The 17718-nt window shown below is 55.5% G+C and overlaps 1 protein-coding gene across 1 annotated transcript; it reads right to left on the bottom strand.

Moving 5' to 3' along the window:
* Positions 1-516: 516 nt before the first annotated feature.
* FBXO41 (F-box protein 41) lies at positions 517-16973 on the bottom strand. Its single transcript, XM_048943633.1, has 13 exons — positions 16749-16973; positions 12994-13914; positions 10367-10595; positions 9777-9856; positions 9365-9675; positions 8962-9203; positions 8432-8547; positions 8079-8231; positions 6769-6864; positions 6383-6501; positions 5998-6156; positions 5446-5561; positions 517-4718 (listed from the first exon to the last, which is right to left on the bottom strand). The coding sequence occupies exons 2-13, from the start codon at positions 13713-13715 to the stop codon at positions 4656-4658; spliced, it is 2406 nt and encodes an 801-aa protein (XP_048799590.1). The 5' UTR covers positions 13716-13914; positions 16749-16973; the 3' UTR covers positions 517-4655.
* Between the last annotated feature and the right edge of the window lie 745 nt (positions 16974-17718).

Here is a 17718-nt window from a genome sequence, read left to right as displayed (position 1 = left end):
GAGTCACTGAATCATTCAAGTTGGAAAAGACCTCTTAAGATTCCCAACCCACCCCCTGTGCCCTCTGACCGTGTCCCCAAGTGCCACATCCCCATGGTTCTGGAGCACCTGTATGGACAGTGACCCCCCTGCTCCCTGAGCATCATCCTGTGCCAGTGCCTGACTGCTTGTTCAGAGAAGTTTCCTAATTCCAACCTGAATGCCCCCTGGTGCAACTTAACCCCATTGCCTGTTGGGAGAAGAGGCCATCCCCACCTCCCACAACCTTCCCATTTATAACTGGCACTTATTTGATGCTGCTCAGTGATATTTCAGCTCGCTTCATGAGCTGGGGAGTGGAGGTGGTGCCCTCAAGAGAAAGGAAATTAGGAGGAGGGCTCTGCCTCCAGTAAGCCCTGAGTGGGTGACTGGTGCCACTGGTTTCTTGCTGAGCACTCAGGACAAGCACTGATCTGTGCTCACTGTGCCACCTGTGTGAGCCAAGACCCCCACCTCGTTCTCGAGAGCCTTTATTCAACACCGAATCATAAAATAGCTCTTTACACCTTTTTCTTTTCTTTTTTTTCCTGTAATTCTTTAAATACACATTGTTTACACTCGGCAAAGTTTCAAAGCAACAACATCAAAGTGCGTCTACAGGTGATAGTACCAACCAAAGTGCTAAAACCACGGGGTGGGCAGCAGCTCCTTGGGGACACCTCTGCTGCCCCCAAGGCCACCCCCGTGTCCCCTTCTCCAGCACGCTGAGCATTGGGGTCAGGGTGACCGTGGGATGGGGGGTAGGGACGTTTGGTTCTCCAGACACTGGCACATCGCTGCGAAAGACTAAAATAGACCTAGATTTATATAGAGTTAAAAAAATAACTTAGGAGGCCAACTCACTACCTTCCAGGAGGGGGCAGGCTGTACAGGGTGCCTCAGACACGGCTCTCTGGGGCTGAGCTGCCACCAGGAGAAGTGCTTGAGGGAAACGATTGCCATTCTGGATAGCTGTCCATCGGGGAGCGTGTTCTCTGATTATCTCAAAGCAATGTGCGTTGCTGCGCTCGCTCCCTAGAGCAATTCCACCCACCCCTACCATTGCACATGCCTGTCCCCGGCCCCAGCCTGGGGCTGGATCAGAAAACCCCATCTTGCTGTTTTGGGGCAGTTCTCCCATCTCTTTGCTGCCGTGGGGCAGTCGCTCATTGCCACTGCTCTCCTTTGTTTCACCATCCTGCTGCGCTTTGGTTGCGACAAGCCATTTCCAGCTGCTAATGTCACCCTGCTCCCCGTTCCTCAATTCTTTTTAAAGCATTTTGTCATTTGGCACCGGCTCCCAAATGCTTTACTCCACCTGAACCTGCAGGTTTTCAACCCAAAATGATAGGAAGAAGCCATGTGCCAACTCCCACGCTGCCAGCTTCATCTTGGCTCCTCTTAGAGCTGAAAGAACTGCTTTGAGAGGAGCCTTTGTCAACATTTCTCGTGGCTTTTTTTGTTTCTTGTTTCGTTTTGTTTTTAAACTGAATTCAGACCTTTTTGGCCACGTAAGTCCTGTGCCTTCTGACTTGTGAGCCCTGTTGACCTTTTGGATACTTTTCTCTTGCCACCTGCCTTGTTTGCTTGACCACTGAAATCCTTGGATGGAGCCAACCCCAGCCAGGGCTCCGTGCCACCAGTTCCTTGATGGGTGCACACAAAACCCAACACTCAAGAGAGGCAGAAAAACGTGGATTTGGGATGGATTTGGCCCCCAAGCTTTGCTGGTGTTGTTCCTCTTGAGACCCCTGTCCAGCCCCAAAGTTCAGGAGAAGGAGAATGCTGCTAACATTGGCTGTGGAAGAACTTTGGGCAAGAAAAGAAAGAGCTCCTCCAAACTGTGGGAAGCTGCCAGGATCCCAAGCTAAAGCTTATCACTGCCTTTCTTCACCCTGGGACCCCTGGATTTGCTGGGGATTGTCATCGCAGAGCCCCCGAGGGGCTTCTCTGGGGTCTGGTGTGGGGTTGAGCTGATGCTGTGGTGGTGAAACCCATGGCCATGGGCACCCAGTGGGGCCACGCTGGTGGGATGGGGAGGGAATCAATGAGTGGAAGGAGTACAGAGCCATTAACGAGCTAATTGCCATTACCAGCCTGGGCAATGACACTGGGAGGGCTGGAGAGACACAGGGCTCATTACCACCACTGTCACTGTGTCAGATACCTCCATCCCCAGCTGAGGAAGAGGAGGAGGAGGAAGGGAGACAACCAAACCCAGGCACTGAGAAAGGTGGAGAAAAAGCTCATTTCCCATCTTCAGAGCCTTGAACTTGCTCAGATCCTCTCGTGACACGGGATTTTGGTTAAAAACGTGGCTTTGCAAAGCCAGAAATCTGACTTTTTTGGGAAGGTACCGAGGGGAGGCGGATGGCTTGGTCTGATCTCAGCACCGATGTGGGGTGAGGTTGTTCTGTTGTGACAAAACCCTGGTGGAGATGGGGGATGGGGACATCCCACGTGGCCGAGTCACCCTCCGATGCTCCGTGGCTGCAGTCTTCAGACACAGCTCTCCCATGGGATAGTCTTTAAGCATAGAGCGTATAAACATGCGGAGTATATCGTTTTCCTTTAAAATCCCTTTTTTTTTTCTTCTTCTTCTTTGTTTTTTATAGAAATAAATACTTTGTTTCTTTTGAAGGGGATTTCACAGAGTCTCTGGGCCGCTTCCAATGGCGATACCTCCACCGGGGCCACGCTCGTGGGATGGTGACAAAGTGGCACACAGGGCCAAAGCTTTGGTGGTTGGTGTTTTTTTTTGCTGGTTGAGACATCCCTTGCTTCTTCTGCCCCTGGAATATGTGTGTCCAGGCCTCCCTGGGGTGGAGGTAACCCCTGGTGGATCTTATCCCTAGGACGTGGTAGTTTCTCACAGGCAGTTTTTGGGTTCCCAAGTTTGGTGCGTAGAGGGAGCAGCCTTCTCCTGGAAGGCCGCTGTCAGTGGGGGACTTCAGGTGCTTCAGATCAGGGGTTACAGCCAAAAAAAGGCATGCAACCCTACCCTGCTTTGGTGGGGGGACAACGTGGATGGGGTGAGGAGTGGGTGGAATGGTCTTCAGGGGTTGGAGAGGCAGCAGCTGCCCCCAGCCCACCACCAGCCTCGGTGATTTGGGTGTTTTCAAGGTTCCTATTGATTCCCAGCATGGTGGGAGCTCCAGGCTGAAATCTGATGCTTTCATGATGTGGTTGAGGATGGTGGTACCAAAATGAGTCTATAGATGCTCCACGGCAGCCCATCACCCAGCAGGATGGGGAGATGCTCTGGGAAGAGCTGGCTCCTCCCAGCCGTGCATGCACCATGGGCAGCCCTGTAGCCAACAGGCACCAAAACCTTCAGCAGTGTCCCAGGAGAAGGGGAAAATCCTCCCCAGATCTGCTCTTCCCAGTTGGCTTCTTTCAGCTTCTGAGCACACCTGGTTGGGGCGTGGGGTGGCAGAGAGCTGTGGTTAAGGACATGTCCGTGCTGCTGGCAGTGCTCTGACAAGTGTTCCCCATGGCCTGGGGACCTTTGGCATCTTCTCACCAGGGCAGAGGATGGAGACAGCTTACCCTGTTGGTTGCCTTTCAAGAGCCTTTTTTCCTTTGGAAAAAAAGATGAGTGTTTGAGGGGAGATGGGGTAACGTCCTTGAAGGAAGAAGATAGCCAGAAGGAAAAACCAGAAATAAAATAAGCTGTGGGTATCGATATGGGCTCTACCAGGGCAGTTGGGCTGGTACTTCAACCAGCTGCATTGGATGTCAGGATTATTTGGCCAAGGTTTCTCCTTCAAGCTGCCCGATGAGGTGGCAAAGGTGAAGCCCAGGCCAGTTCCTCTCTCCACACAACAACTCGCTCCAGAGAGCAAGTGGTGGATGTTGATGGGTGCAGGAGAGTGATCCGTGTTTCCTGGTGGACGAGGATGTGGGATGTGGTGATTTATTGCCTTGGCAGAAGGGTTGAGTGGAGAGGATGGAGATCTCTGGAGAGCAACCATTGTTGCCAGTGTCTTCAGTGTCTCCCAGTTGTCTTCATCCTGCAGCTTCAGGATGCAGCTCTGCCATCTGGGCTTGTGCTGTGATAGCTGCTGGTTCTGGGCAGCATTTACCCACATTTGGGTGCTCCTCTCAAATAAATGAAATGAAAGTGAACGGGAGCCCTGCAGCAGTGGCCCTTCCCACCCCACATCCACCGGCCCATGGAAGGAACAAGGACACTCCAGTGGTGATGCACTGAGCACAGCACTCTGCAAAGAGCCCATGGGATGGGCTGGGCCATCCTCAGCCTCCATGCCAACAAACAGCCCCCCCAAAAAAGAGAGTTCCAAGAAAAAGGCATTCCCAAACAAAGGATCCTTGGCAATGAGCAGCCGTGGGCTTCGAAGCCATCTTCCCTCCTGGGAAACAGCATGGACCTGCCCCTTTGGGCAGCTGGAAAATTTCCATGAGTAGCACCTTCTTGTCCGTGACACGTCCATGAGCCGGCCCTGGGGCGAGCGCCGGCTGCTCGCTAAGGCCTGCAAGAGTTTGGGGTTTTGTGCATGGGCTGGCATCTCCGAGCTCCAACGGCAACGGAGGAGCAGCAGCGATGGGTTTGGTTGTGCAGGGCCTCTGGCTCCACAGGGCAAGAGAGGGAATGTGCTTTGTGGTTCCCTGAAGGTCTAGCAGCCTCCTTCCACCTTGATGTGTAAGATCTTGGAGAAGCCGGGTCTTTTCCTCAGGGCCTGGAAGAGGAGCAGAGGGCAGGGTTGGTGTGGGAGCCAGCACTGGTCCTATGGGGCCAGCAAGGGGAGAGCATCTTGCATGCAACTATGGGAACGGGTCCCATCCCCACCACCTACATCCTATGAAGACCTGGTTCCTCACAGGACTGCCTCAATGCCTCCTAATCCCATGCCCTTGAAGCCAACTCTGGATTTGTTTTCTGCTTGGTGAAAAACATCCTTCATAGAACCTCGTAGAATCATAGAATCATTAGGGTTGGAAAAGACCACATCGAGTCCAACCATTTCCAGGGGACACTGATAGGTTGTGACAGAGGACATGGATGTGCAGGGTTTGCATGGTGTGGTGGTGGGCAGGGAAGGACCTTCCAAAACTCCTTTTCCATAGAGTGTCCCTGAGGCTGGGGCTGGATGTGGGTTGGGGTTGCTGCCCACCGTTGCTCCTGCATGTGGGCTCAGCAGAGCATGGACCACATAAACCATCTCAGCTCACCTAGCTGTGCTGCTGAACATGTTCCCATGTCCTGCCCTGCATCTAGAACCTTGTGCCCTTGTGGAACCCAGCTGACTGCAGGACGTGTATGAAGCAGAGCACGTCTTCAAGGTATCCCCAGTGAGCTAAAAGGTTCTCTGTGGAGTGACTTCAGCAGTGGATAAGAATTTGTCCCTGGGTCCCACAGGAAGGGAGCTGCAGGCACATGAGTGACCTGGAACCAGTGTCCTTTACCTGGAGTTTGTTCACCATTTCTTCAAACATCTTCTTGGCTTCGGGGCTGTGGGGCTCCTTGAAGTAGTCCACAATGCCCACCTGTACGACGATGGACTTCAGGTTCCGGCACACACCTGGGAGCAAAGACACAACCTGGATTTGCCATGACTGTGGGGACAGCTTCCTGAACATCTGGGATTTACCTTCCAACCCGTACTAATTTACTTGGAGAAACCTCGTCCTGATGACAGAGTAGGCCTACTCTGGATGGGTGACCCACCTCCATGATGGATTCCAGTTGTCCTATCTCATTTCATCAGCCCCACCTCTTCCTTGTGAAACTTTATCCCATCCACATGGGCGTTCTCCCAGCTCTTCTTGACCCATCCCTGAGAGAAGGGTGTTGAGTCTCCCCTTAAAAACCTTCCATCACGGAGTTCCCAGCACCTCCCAGTGTCAATGCCGTATTCCTCCCAGTAGGGCTGGAAAGCCCCACTGGATCTTTTTATCTGATGGCTTTTTAGTCAGCAGACAACGCTGTGTCCCTCCTCCACCAGCGCTGCTACTCACTGTTGAAATGCAGCAGGGCTTTGGGGGTGACGGGTGTGGAGGTCAGCACCAACATCTCCAAGCCCTTCAGCCCCTCTCGACACATCTCTGCCGCAACCTCTTGGTTGATCTCTGCCACGTGGTCCAGCTCCAGGACCTGCAGCCTCATGCAGTTTCGGGCTAGAAGGACAAAGAACCCACTGTTGGCACCCTATGGGGGAGGGCTGGGGACAGCTGATGGGAGTGGGGTGCTAGGAGGGATGGGGGGCAGCAGGGAGGAGCAAAGTCCACCCATGGTCACTGGAGTGGACTTGCCCATTGAGATCCTCATAGGGCATCTCTCAGGGGCATACACTGCCCTCAGCAAGGTTCCCTTCTCCTGTCCCATTGGAGGAGAGCCACCTACCTAAGGATGCCAGGCCCTGGACACCACAGCCTGCCCCACCAATGCCCAGCGCCCGCAGATGTGGCCAGCACCTCCCAATCATCTGAAGGCAGCGGTTGCTGAAACGTGTTGGCTGCTGGCTGGGGAGAGGAAGAAAATGTTTGATGTTCAATGTTCAGTCTCCTCAAAATATTTCTGTCTCGGGAAGGAGGTGCCTCTACTCAACAGCTCCCCATCTTTGCAGCAGGGGATAGGGCTAAGCTCCTGATCCCCCAGCTGACCTCCAGGATCACTGTTCGACTCACAAGAATCCCACAAGCCAATGTGGATCTGGCACCCAATTTCTCCCCATCCCAGTGATCCCCTCGTGTTCAGCACAAACCCCAGTAGCTCAGTGTGGCTCTTACCAGGGATGCAGAGGTGCAACCTGGAGAGAGATGATGTCCCTGCAGCCTGCCCCGAGGGCCCAGATGACTTCATGACCCACGGGGTCTGTAGAGCTCCTGGAATGAACACAGAACATACCTGGTGGGCCCAGCTGGCAGTGATGCTGCCCTGGGAGCTGGTCATTATTTATAACCAAAACACAACCATTTTCATCAGGAATGGTGCTTACAGATGTGCAACATCAAGAAAGACAAGAGGCACTGAGGATCAGTGTCAAAGACAGCTGTCCTGAGATCACCAACCCAGGCCTCTCCTTACTGTTCCATCCTGAAGACAGAGGCCACGCTTTCTAACTTGGAATGACCTACTTTGAAACTTCAGACAAGCCTGAAAATAAGCGGTGGGTGTTATCATGACCATTTCACACGTCTCCACTGAAGGCGCCTGCCAAGAGCCCCTCGTGAGTGTGACGGGTTAATTAGAGCATGAGTCAGAATCACAGGTTAATGATGTGCCAGGAGCTTGGACTCGCTCTAACGCCTTTGGAAGGGCAATGGCTGAATCTTTGGGTTAAACCTGGCGGCACCAGGCTGTCTCGCAGCGTGGGGTTACAAGAGCTGCAGCCAAGCTCACTTGGTTCAACACAAGGTAGCCCCCTGAGCACACTTGGAAGGCCTTGAGAAGTGGCCAAGCCTGAGGAGCAGCCTGTGATATCCTCCAGGACCTGAGCACTGCCATGGACTTTGTGTCCTTGCTGTTGGGCAAGGTCTCCAAGTCAGGTCTTTGTGATTCCGTAGCAGAGCCATTCCTCCTTTTCAGGACAGAGTCACAGAATTATCATAGAACCACAGCATGTCTCAGGTTGGAAGGTCTGTTAAAGATCATCTGCTTCCAGCCCCAGACAGAGGGACCGAAAGTTCTCTACTCCCCATTAGGAAACCTCATCAGATGGTGGCAGTCAGATGGTGACTTCATCAGATGAAGCCTCACTGGGACCCAGTTTTGATGCTCTTCTCCTTTGCCCTTCTCTAACACAAAGCAATGTCCCTGTACCAAGACCCCTGCTGGGCCACGTGAGCAAGATGGGTAACGGGATGGTGGGAATGGACCAGCAAGAGGAATGACTGCATGGGAACGTGCGAGAAGAGCGTGATGGTTATAGGAACACCTTTCATTGTTCCTTGAGTACACTGGGACTGGAGACACGGAGAAGTGAGTCTGTGTCATGCTTGACACAGCGAAGGGCACCAGAGGGGTCCCAGCACACTGCAGGGATACTCCTTGTCATCTCCCAGTGGGGAACTGCAGGGTCTGTATGGGCCATCCTTACCGGTACGTGACAGCCTGCAAGGCCCGGCAGTAGCAGCTGGCCAGCCAGAGCGAGCGGTCGGTCAGCACGTTGGGGCAGTGTGAGATGCGTAGGATCAGCAGGTTGCTGCCCGTCGCCTTCAGCAGGGACTCCAAGCCGGCTTCCAGGCAGCCCCTGCAGGGATAGAGGCAGAATTAGGTGCTGGAAATCCACGGAGAGTGATGTGACCCGTGGGTGTTGGTGTCGGTGCCCAAAACCCTCAGCAGGAGCCATTGGATGGTGAATGGCCACTGGTGGAGAGGGGCCATCGGTGCTCACAGGACATCATCAGCTCTGAAGGGGTGCTGGGGGTGCCCGGGGCCGCGGGGACTCACCGCGTGCTCTTCATGTAGTCCTCCTTGCTCTCCTTCTTCCCCCTCTGGCGTGGCTTGAGGTTTTGGAGTGTGAGGGAGTGCATCTGGGTGCACCACTGGGACAGCATGGCCAGGAACTGGGGGACAGGGGTGGCCGTCACGGGGGGATATCCTCGGTGATGTCCCAACCACCCACCCTTGGCTATCAGGGGGGCCTTTGTGCACACCCTGCAGTGCACACGTGCACACACATGGGTGTTTCTGCCATAAGTTGGTGACAGTGCATACGTAAGGGCATGCGTGGACAGAACTATGCATAGAGCTATGGGTGGATGTGAGTACAATGTGGAAATGTGAGGACAGGTGGGCCCATGCCCACAAACACTCATGCACGAGTGCACCCATCAGTGTGCGTACTGATGTCCCTTGATGGTGACACCAGGAACCCTGCACACATGGGCACACAACGCAAGCCAGGAGAATGGCTTCGTCCTTCTGAAAGAAAGATTTCTGTGGTCTCACCCCAAACTGTGCCACCCCTGTCCCCATACCTTGGAGGAGACCCTGGCATTCTCCAGCAGCACCCGCGTCCACACGGCCGGGTGCCGGGCCACAAACTTCCAGTCCTTGCACACCTCAGCCGCCCGCAGCAGGGTCTTGGTGTCCAGGTAGGTGAAGATGCAGAAGAGCGCTGCCCGCATCTTGAGGATCTCAGGGCTGATCACCTCGCTGCAGTGACCCGGGCTGCCCCTCTCCATCCGGCCCCCCTTGCTCATAGCCCCCTCGGACCTGGCTGTGGGACAGGGGCCATCAGTGCCATGGACTGATGCTCCGCGTGGAGTTGAGGAAAAGGACAACCGAAAACCATGTGTCGTGTTGCCATTGCCCATCACAGTGACATCCCGTCCCCCCATGCATCCTCCCTATCCTTGAGCCCCCCCAGTGCACTCTCACCCGTCAGCCGACAGCTGCCAGCGGGCCGGGATGCGGCGATGCCAGGCACCTCCGGCTCCCAGCCCTCAGCTTCTGACTCAGTGGTGCGGGATCCCACGTCGGACACATCACCCTCCTCGCCCTCCGTGCTGTTGCGGTAGGGTCTGCGATGCCAATTTTGGATGGCTTGACGCCGCAGCCCTGAGCCCCGACCGCCGTCCCGCGCCGCGTACGGATGTCCATCAGCGGTGTCGTCGGTGGGACACGGCTCTGCGCTGTCGCTGTCGTAGCAGCCCGAGCTCTGCGACACCGCTTTGGCCCGGCTCGAAGCCCTGGGGTTGATGATATCCAACCTCAGTGCTCATCATCATCCCCGAGGCTGGGTGTCCCCTTCCCGTGAGCCCGTTGTCCCGTTAAAAACCCAAACGCTCACCCAGTGCTGGAAGAGGAGCGCTGGTTGGGAATGGCATAGGGGCCATGCACGGCTGCCCCCAGCCCTGGGTGCCGGTCTCTCTGTGGGGATAGATGAGAAAAGGAGCTAACATGGAGAAATACATCAGATGTGAGAAATGCAGGTGGACTTAGGCTCATGGAGTCATTAATGTTGGAAAAGAGCTCTAAGATCAAGTCTGGTTCCAGCCCATCCCCATTATGCCCACTAACCACATCCCTGAATGCCACATCTCCACGGTTCTGGAATACCTCCAGAGACAGTGACTCTCCCACCTCCCTAGGCAGCCTGTCATTAACCCTGATCCTAACCCACCACTCATTCAGAGAAGAAATTTCTCCTAGTACCCAACCTGAATTTCCCCTGGTTGAAGCCATCACCTCCCACCCAATGTTCTGGGCTGTCCAAGTTCATCTCCGGCATCGTCCCCCGTGCCTTGCCCGTGTTCACTGCATGTAGCAACCGGACACCAACCAAGACCATTAATGAATCCCCCCTGTCCTCACAGGTGCCCCCATCCCTCCCCACTGAACCCTTTTAGATCCAGAACCAGAGAAGCCACATGGTCGTGCCTGTGCCCTTGTGGGTACTGCTCGGCCGGCAGCCTTAGCGCCTGGTGTTCCGCAGCGTCCCAAACTGCCGTTCGGAGTCGTTCCACAGCTGCTGCTGATGATCTGAAGCTGCTTCTCAGCCCGGTCCGCCCGATCCAGCAGCTCCTCAATGAAGTGCTGCAGGCGCACCTTGGCGTTGGCCTCGCGGGCGGCCGTCTCCTTCAGGAACTGGTCGATCTGCAGCACCTCCCTGTGAGAGAGGGACAGCGAGTGACACTCATCCCCACTCAGTGCGTCTTCTTCCACTCAACCCCACTCCATTTCCATCATGCGACTGGCCAGGGATGCCCATGTGCCTTGAATCTAGCCTGGTCTGGGGCTAATTTGGGCATACAGGGCAGCAGGAGGTGCTCTTGCATGCAGGATGAATGTGACCGCCTCATTTTGGAGGATCCAGCATCTCCAATGCCTCTGTTGGGATGCACAGCCCAGCCTAAGCCCCCGTTACCAGGGCTGGGGCCAGGCATGTGATGGAGCAGAGGGAGAAGAATGATGACAGTGTAGCATGGATGGTGATGGCGTAGCATGATGATGGAAAAAAGCACGCTGCCTTGTGTGAGAAGGGCAGACTTAAGGAAAAAGCCTTATGGGCAGTCTGAATCCTGCTCAGCTTTATACCCTGGTATGCCCAGCGGGTACAGAGCCTCAGAGGCACTGTCGTTAATGTGTTAATTAGAAAGAGCTTGGGAACCTTGGGCCAATGGATGGACTCAGGCAAATGAGGTTTGCCCTGCTGAGGTGCTGCTTCAGTCCTATAAACACATGCATCAAACACACTGCCATCACATCCCTGCAAATGCATGTGCCCCATAAATGCACGTTTGCACACTCAGGCATGCACAGCTGCTGAGCACACCCACACACACACACGCAGAGCCACACTTGCATGCAGAAGCACCATGGAAACAGAAATACACCCGGGCACACTCGTGCACTGAGCTGAACCGGAGGACGAAGAGGAGGAAGAGAAGGAGGCAGCCCATAGCGATGCAATTTGTGCCATCGATTATTAACTGCCATTCAATGACCAATTAATTGCCCCTAACCCTGCTGCTTGCAGAGTGAGCTCACCAGCAATAATTTGGGAAGGCTCCTGGCAAGGTGCCCCAGAGCTTTGGAGAGCAAATAGGGTGCTGGCACGTGGCTGGTGCTGTAAGGAGATGCTGATGGCTATCTCTTGCATCTCTCATTCCCATGGAACGGGTGGAAAAACACCCTCAGCAAAGCCAGCAGAGCTGAGGTGCAAACAGGCTGCTAGCAATAGATGTCACCAGCCTGCAGCGAGGGCTCTGGGATGTCACTGGGTGCTACAAGCTTCCTACCTCCTAGCTGATCCTCCTGGAAATAAGTCATTTAAGCTAGGGGGATCTTGTGGTCATAGAAGACCTGTGAGATGGTGGATGGGCAGGAGGACTTCTCTAAGGGGACGCAAATCCAAGAGGTGTCTTTGGTGCATAACTAGGTTCTTAGGGGGCAACAGTGTGCATGAACCAAATAAGCCCCATCTGAACCATCGGCCAACTCCATCTGCTTCACATCCCTCCAGGCCCTGCTCAGTTGTCCATGCCATTGGCTCTTGTCCTTCTGCTGCCCACCCCAGAAATGCCCCTGGACAACACTCATGGGGCAGCTGATGGCAGCCCCTGAATCTCCTGCTCTGCAGACATCCACCTCCCAACCAAGAGTTATTGTCCTTATCCAGCACCTGGCATCATCCTGCTTTGCACCCCAGGACCATCCCTAACACCAGCAAATCCCATGGACATGAGCACTGTTTCCTACCCACAGTCATTATTTTGGAGTCAAAATCATTCATGAATGTGTAAAAGACACTGAAGACCAAGACAGGTCCTTGAGGAATCCCACCAGTGCTTCCAGTCCAGCACAACTGTGACTGCCTCCATTAACCTGATCCTCACTGACTTTATAGGCACTGCCATGACCTCCAGCATTGCTAAGAAACTCTTTTGTAACAAGGTCCTGTTTAGGTGATAGACTCTGATGGATAAAAGGATCCCAAGCTTGGCTGGAGGAATCCCTGGAACAGCACTGGAGTGGAAAGAAGGGTTTGAATGGGCAGCATGGGATGAAAATGAAGAGGGCAATGCCACAGTCTTAAACAGCGAGTTGAGGTATTACTACTCAGGTTACACCACTCCTTCTGGGAGAACAATCCTGAATTAGGCATGGCCGAGGTGTCCTCTTCATCTTTATAACCATGAGCATAAGCATGACTCAGCTGTGGGGCCACAGGGGTGAACCAGCCCTGATCTGGGGGACACCCATTGGAACAGCGTGGGCACTGCCGTGTGGCCACAAGCATCCCCAGCAGGATGGCCATAAGCATCCCCAGTTTGGCCATGGGACTCTGGTGCCTTTGGACACAATCTCTCGTGAGAGCTTGGACATGAACATGGAGGAGCTCAGATCTATATGGACACTTCCTCCACGTGTGGAGGAAGATGCAAACCCTAATGAGGGATGGTGCTAATGAGCGTTGTTTGGTGACAGCATTGGGCTCCTTGCAGCTCTCCACCAGGACTCATTTCCTCCCACCCCACAGCACGGAGAAGGAACAAAGCACTCACTGCTGCTTGCGGGTGAGCTCCTGCTCCTTCTGCACCAGGTCCTGCTTGAGCGAGGCCAGCATCTCCACGCTGACATCCACCTGGCGGGACAGCTCGGATGCACGGTCCTCCAGCTCCTGCTTCTCCCGGCTGAGCCTCAGGCTCTCCTGCTTGGCTTTCTCCAGCTCCGAGCTCTTGCGATCCAACTCCACCTGGAGCCGGCCGACCTGCGAGGCGATCTTCTGCTCCACCTCCTCCGTCAGCTTCTCCAGCCTCTTGTCCACCTCCAGCTTCTCGAAGGCGCGGATCTTCAAGCGAGCCAAGCCTTCCTCGTAGGCTGCATCCATAGCGGCTGGCGGCGTTGGGGCTGGAGCCACAGCCTTGCCCCGGGTGAAGATCTCAGTCAGTGGGATCTCAATCTCGTGGACATAACGAGGCGAAGGGGAGGAAGATGGAGCCGGCTCCAACTCTTCGGCGGGGACGAGGTCGCAGGAGAAGCGCTGCTCTTTGCCTTGGAAAGAGGTGCTCTCAAAGTAATCCCGCCGGGCAGCCGGTGTCAACAAGGCCCCGTCGGCGGCCAGCGGGAAGACGGCGGCATCGCAGATGCTGTTGGTCTTGGAGAGGACGTAGAGGGTTTCATAGGTGTGGTTGTACTCCAGGTGTGCCCGCAGCGAGGAGAGGCTGCGGAAACGCTTGTGCTCCCCGCACCGCGGACACCTGTAGGGCAGGTCCAACGAGGCCATCCCTCAGCTATGTGCCCCAACGCAGGGAAACCATGCAGCATCGCTCATGGCGAGGGACGGACGGATGGGTGGAGCGGAGAATGGCTTGGGGAATGCTGGGCGGTGGGGTCACAGCTCCACATGGCGGGGTGGGAGTGCTGGGGCAGGAGCGGGATTCCGGCAAGTCTTGTGGGATGTCGGCATCAGGTGGTGCTGGGCACTGGAAGGGAGAGGGGTGTTAGTGACACGGGGATGATGGGTCCCCAAAAGTCCTTCCTCGGTCCTTCTCAGTTCCCGGACTGCATCCCTCCCATGTTTTTCCCACTCATACACAACCCTGGGAACGGTGCACAGCACTGAAGAAAGTGTGCAACACCTGGGGAGATCCACAGCCCTTGGGAAGACCCACAACCTTTGGGAACATCTACAATCCTTGGGAAGATCCATGACCTTTGGGAATATCCACAACCCTTGGGAAGATCCACAACCTTTGGGAAGATCCACAACCTTTAGGAAGATCTACAACCCTTGGGAAGACCCACAACCTTTGGGAAGATCCACAACCTTTGGGAAGGTCCACAACCCTTGGGAAGATCCACAACCTTTGGGAAGGTCCCCAACCCTTGGGAAGACCCACAACCTTTAGGAAGACCCACAACCCTTGGGAAGATCCACAACCTTTGGGAAGATCCACAACCTTTGGGAAGATCCACAACCTTTGGGAAGATCCACAACCTTTGGGAAGTTCCCCAACCCTTGGGAAGATCTACAACCCTTGGGAAGATCCACAACCTTTGGGAAGATCCACAACCCTTGGGAAGACCCACAACCTTTGGGAAGATCCACAACCCTTGGGAATGATTCACAACCTTTGGGAAGCTCCCCAACCCTTGGGAAGATCCACAACCCTTGGGAAGACCCACAACCCTTGGGAAGATCCACAACCTTTGGGAAGACCCACAACCTTTGGGAAGATCCACAACCTTTAGGAAGGTCCTCAACCCTTGGGAAGACCCACAACCCTTGGGAAAATCCAAAGCTCTTTGGGAGGTGCACAACCCTTGTGAAAGCTCACAGTCATTGGGAGGATTCACAGTCATACAACCCATGGGAAACCTCTGTCCATTCCATCAGCCCTCAGCTTGCAGCTGAGAGGTGTTCCATGTACCTCCTGCACAAGCATGCTGCAAGGAGCCACTGTGGTACCAGAGATCTCCAGCCCTAGGAGCATCCCTGTCTCCAGATGAGTCTCATTTCCTCCCAGCACAGGGCAACCCAGCCATTTTACATCATGCAGCTTCACATCAGGAATTTGTCTCCCACAGTTACTTCTTCAGCTCCTCACCACAACCATTAAGTCTCATCACTGCCTTGGGGGTGTCCCCATTTCACACCTATGATGGCATCACCCCATGGGTGCTGGGCTGTCCCTCTCCCATTCCCTCTTTGCTGCAGGCTCAGCCGATGCTCCTCCATCCCATTTTCCCCCCAAACCAACCCAGACCCATCAGGTTTGGCCCGTTTGCTGCTTGGGCATAAAACACCCAGGTTCACCCCAAAGATGCGACATCCACAAACGAAGGATCCCTTCTCCCCATGAGGTTTTGGGTCTCAAAACCCCCCTCCAAGGCTGTGGGACCCCTACGCTGCAGTGCTGCAGGGAGGCTCTCCGTGGGGTTATCCACTGCTCCCAAACCCTCCAAAGTATCAGGGGGCAACCAAGCCTTTGGGAAATGGGAGAAGCCAGCTGAAAGCCAGCCTCCAGCACCGCACAGGGCTGGGAGCATCCAGCTATGGCCTCCTTCTCTCTCTCGAGGAATTTGGTTTAATTATTTCAGGTCGTCACCATGCGTGAAACCACTGGCCTGGCAACGGTGTTGCAGCTTGAAATAAAACAGCGTGTTTCTACCCCAAAGAGACACCATGGTGGTTTTTCCCTCCCCAGAGCACTGAGGGGACCCAGTGTGGCAACATCCCCAGCCATATCCTGCAAAAGGTAAATCCCATCGCCCTAAGACCCCTCTATACCCCAAAACCATGGAACTTTGAGGGGATAATCCATCACTAAACCTCCACCCATGCCCAGGGTGGCTCAACACACCCCTCCAAACCGTTTTTCTTTTAGGGAAAAATCAGGAAGGGAAAGAAATCCATGTAAAAATACGATGATGGTAATGACAGTAATAATAAACCACATCAGAGATGCGCTGGGAGGATGTATGGAGCTGCCTGGCTGCTCCTGCAAGCTGTCTGCTGGCCTGGTTTGTATTTTGGGGTCGTTACAAAACGCATCCCCTCATGTTAACCCCGCCTGGCTGAGCCCAACCAGCACAAAGCCAACCTGCTTTCCATCGGTCGCCTTTGGTGGGATGATAAAGCATTTTTCTACCCTTAGGGCCGGGGCCACAGCATCGTGCAGTGCTGATATTCCAGGCCTGGATCGCTGCCCGTGTCTCCCGTGGTGCCGACCCGCCTCGCTCTGTGTTCTCCAGCCCCGAGCCACCATCCAGCCCAGGCTGCTCTGAACGCCGCATGGTCCCAGCCCCGGGCACGGCCGTGAGTCCGTACAAACCTTCCTCCTTCCCACCCCAAAATAACGATGAGAAATAGACTGAAGGAGACCACCGTTCCTCACTCCCTCCTCCCTCCCTTCCTCCCCCCCCCCCCCCCCTAAGCTGAGCAGCGCTCTCAGAGATGGCAGAAAACCCCACAGCTGTGGGCTGCTCGGGTGCTGCTACCTGCGATCCATCATGGAGCCTTTCATCGCGTTGTTGAGCCTTATTTCTTTTCTTTCCCCGTTTCCCCCTCCCCCCCCCCCCCCCCCTTCGAAACAAAATCAAATAAAGAGACCATCGATCTGCAGCTGCTTGGTGGAAGGAGGGTGGAGGATGCCGGTCCTCATCCTTAGGGCTGCAGTGAAGGCAGGGTGGGGGCAAGGATGGCTGAACCCCACCGGCGGGTCCCCCTCTCCTCCCACCTTTGTCCCCATCGCGTCCCCCCCCCTGCTTTAGGGACAAACCACCTCCTCCCAGCTCGGCATCCTCTGCCCCATACCTGCTTCTCCGGGCTCCTCCGGCGAGGGCAGCATCTCTCTCTCTTTTCCCTTATCCTCGAGAATAAGTGTGTATGTGTGTGTGTGGGGAGGGGGGGGCTCAGGGAGCGCCCACCCGCCCCAGTGCACAAAGGCTGCGTCTGCGAAGCGGCTCAGGGCTTTGTCGGGGAGGAGAGATGCGGGGCCCCCGGCCTCCGGTTCCCCGCGGGCAGCACCTCCATGGGGCCGGGGAAGGAGAGGGAGCGGGGGGGGGGGTGTAGGGGGGGGGAGCGGGAGGGGCGGGAGGAAGAGGAGGAGGAGGAGGGCAGAGGCTGAAGGCCCCGCTGGGAGGAGGGAGCGGAGGCTCAGGGGGGGCTGCGCATGGGGAGCGGGAGGAGGATGGAGGGATGGATGGAGGGATGAGGGATGGAGGAAAGAGGGACGGCAGGATGAAGGGATGGAGCGCCCGCAGCCGCCGCCTCCTCCTCCTTTGCAGCTCGGAGTGCCGCTCGCTGCTGCTTTCCTCCCGCACAGCTCCCTCTGCCTGTCTCCCCACGAACACCGCGGGCCATCCGCCGGGCTTCGCTGCCATGCGGCACCCGCATTCCCCAACCCGCATCCCTCCTGCCCGCCCTTCCTCTCTTCTGCCCCCCACAGCCATTCCCTGCCCTCGGCAGCAGCCGCCTGGGATTGCCGCTCAGTACCCTCCTACAGCATCCCATGGGTGGGTGGCCGTGGGCACAAGAAACACGGCTTGGTCCTGAAACGGTCCCTGAGCATCCTGGCTTCATCCTGGACTTGATCCTGCTCTGATTCCTGAGCCCCTGTGTTTGGTACCCAAACTCCCAGGCAGTCCCCAGGCTTGGTCCCCATCCAGATCTGAGTGATCCAGGCTGCATCTCAGCTTGGTCGTAATCTGGTCCCCAAACAGATTAACCTGGTCCCTGAGCATCCTGGCTTGGCTCCCAAACACCGAGCTCCCCATCTTGGTGC

This window comes from Lagopus muta, chromosome 4 (assembly GCF_023343835.1).
Source record: "Lagopus muta isolate bLagMut1 chromosome 4, bLagMut1 primary, whole genome shotgun sequence".
NCBI lineage: Eukaryota > Metazoa > Chordata > Aves > Galliformes > Phasianidae > Lagopus > Lagopus muta.
This window is presented reverse-complemented; position numbering and strand designations above follow the sequence as displayed.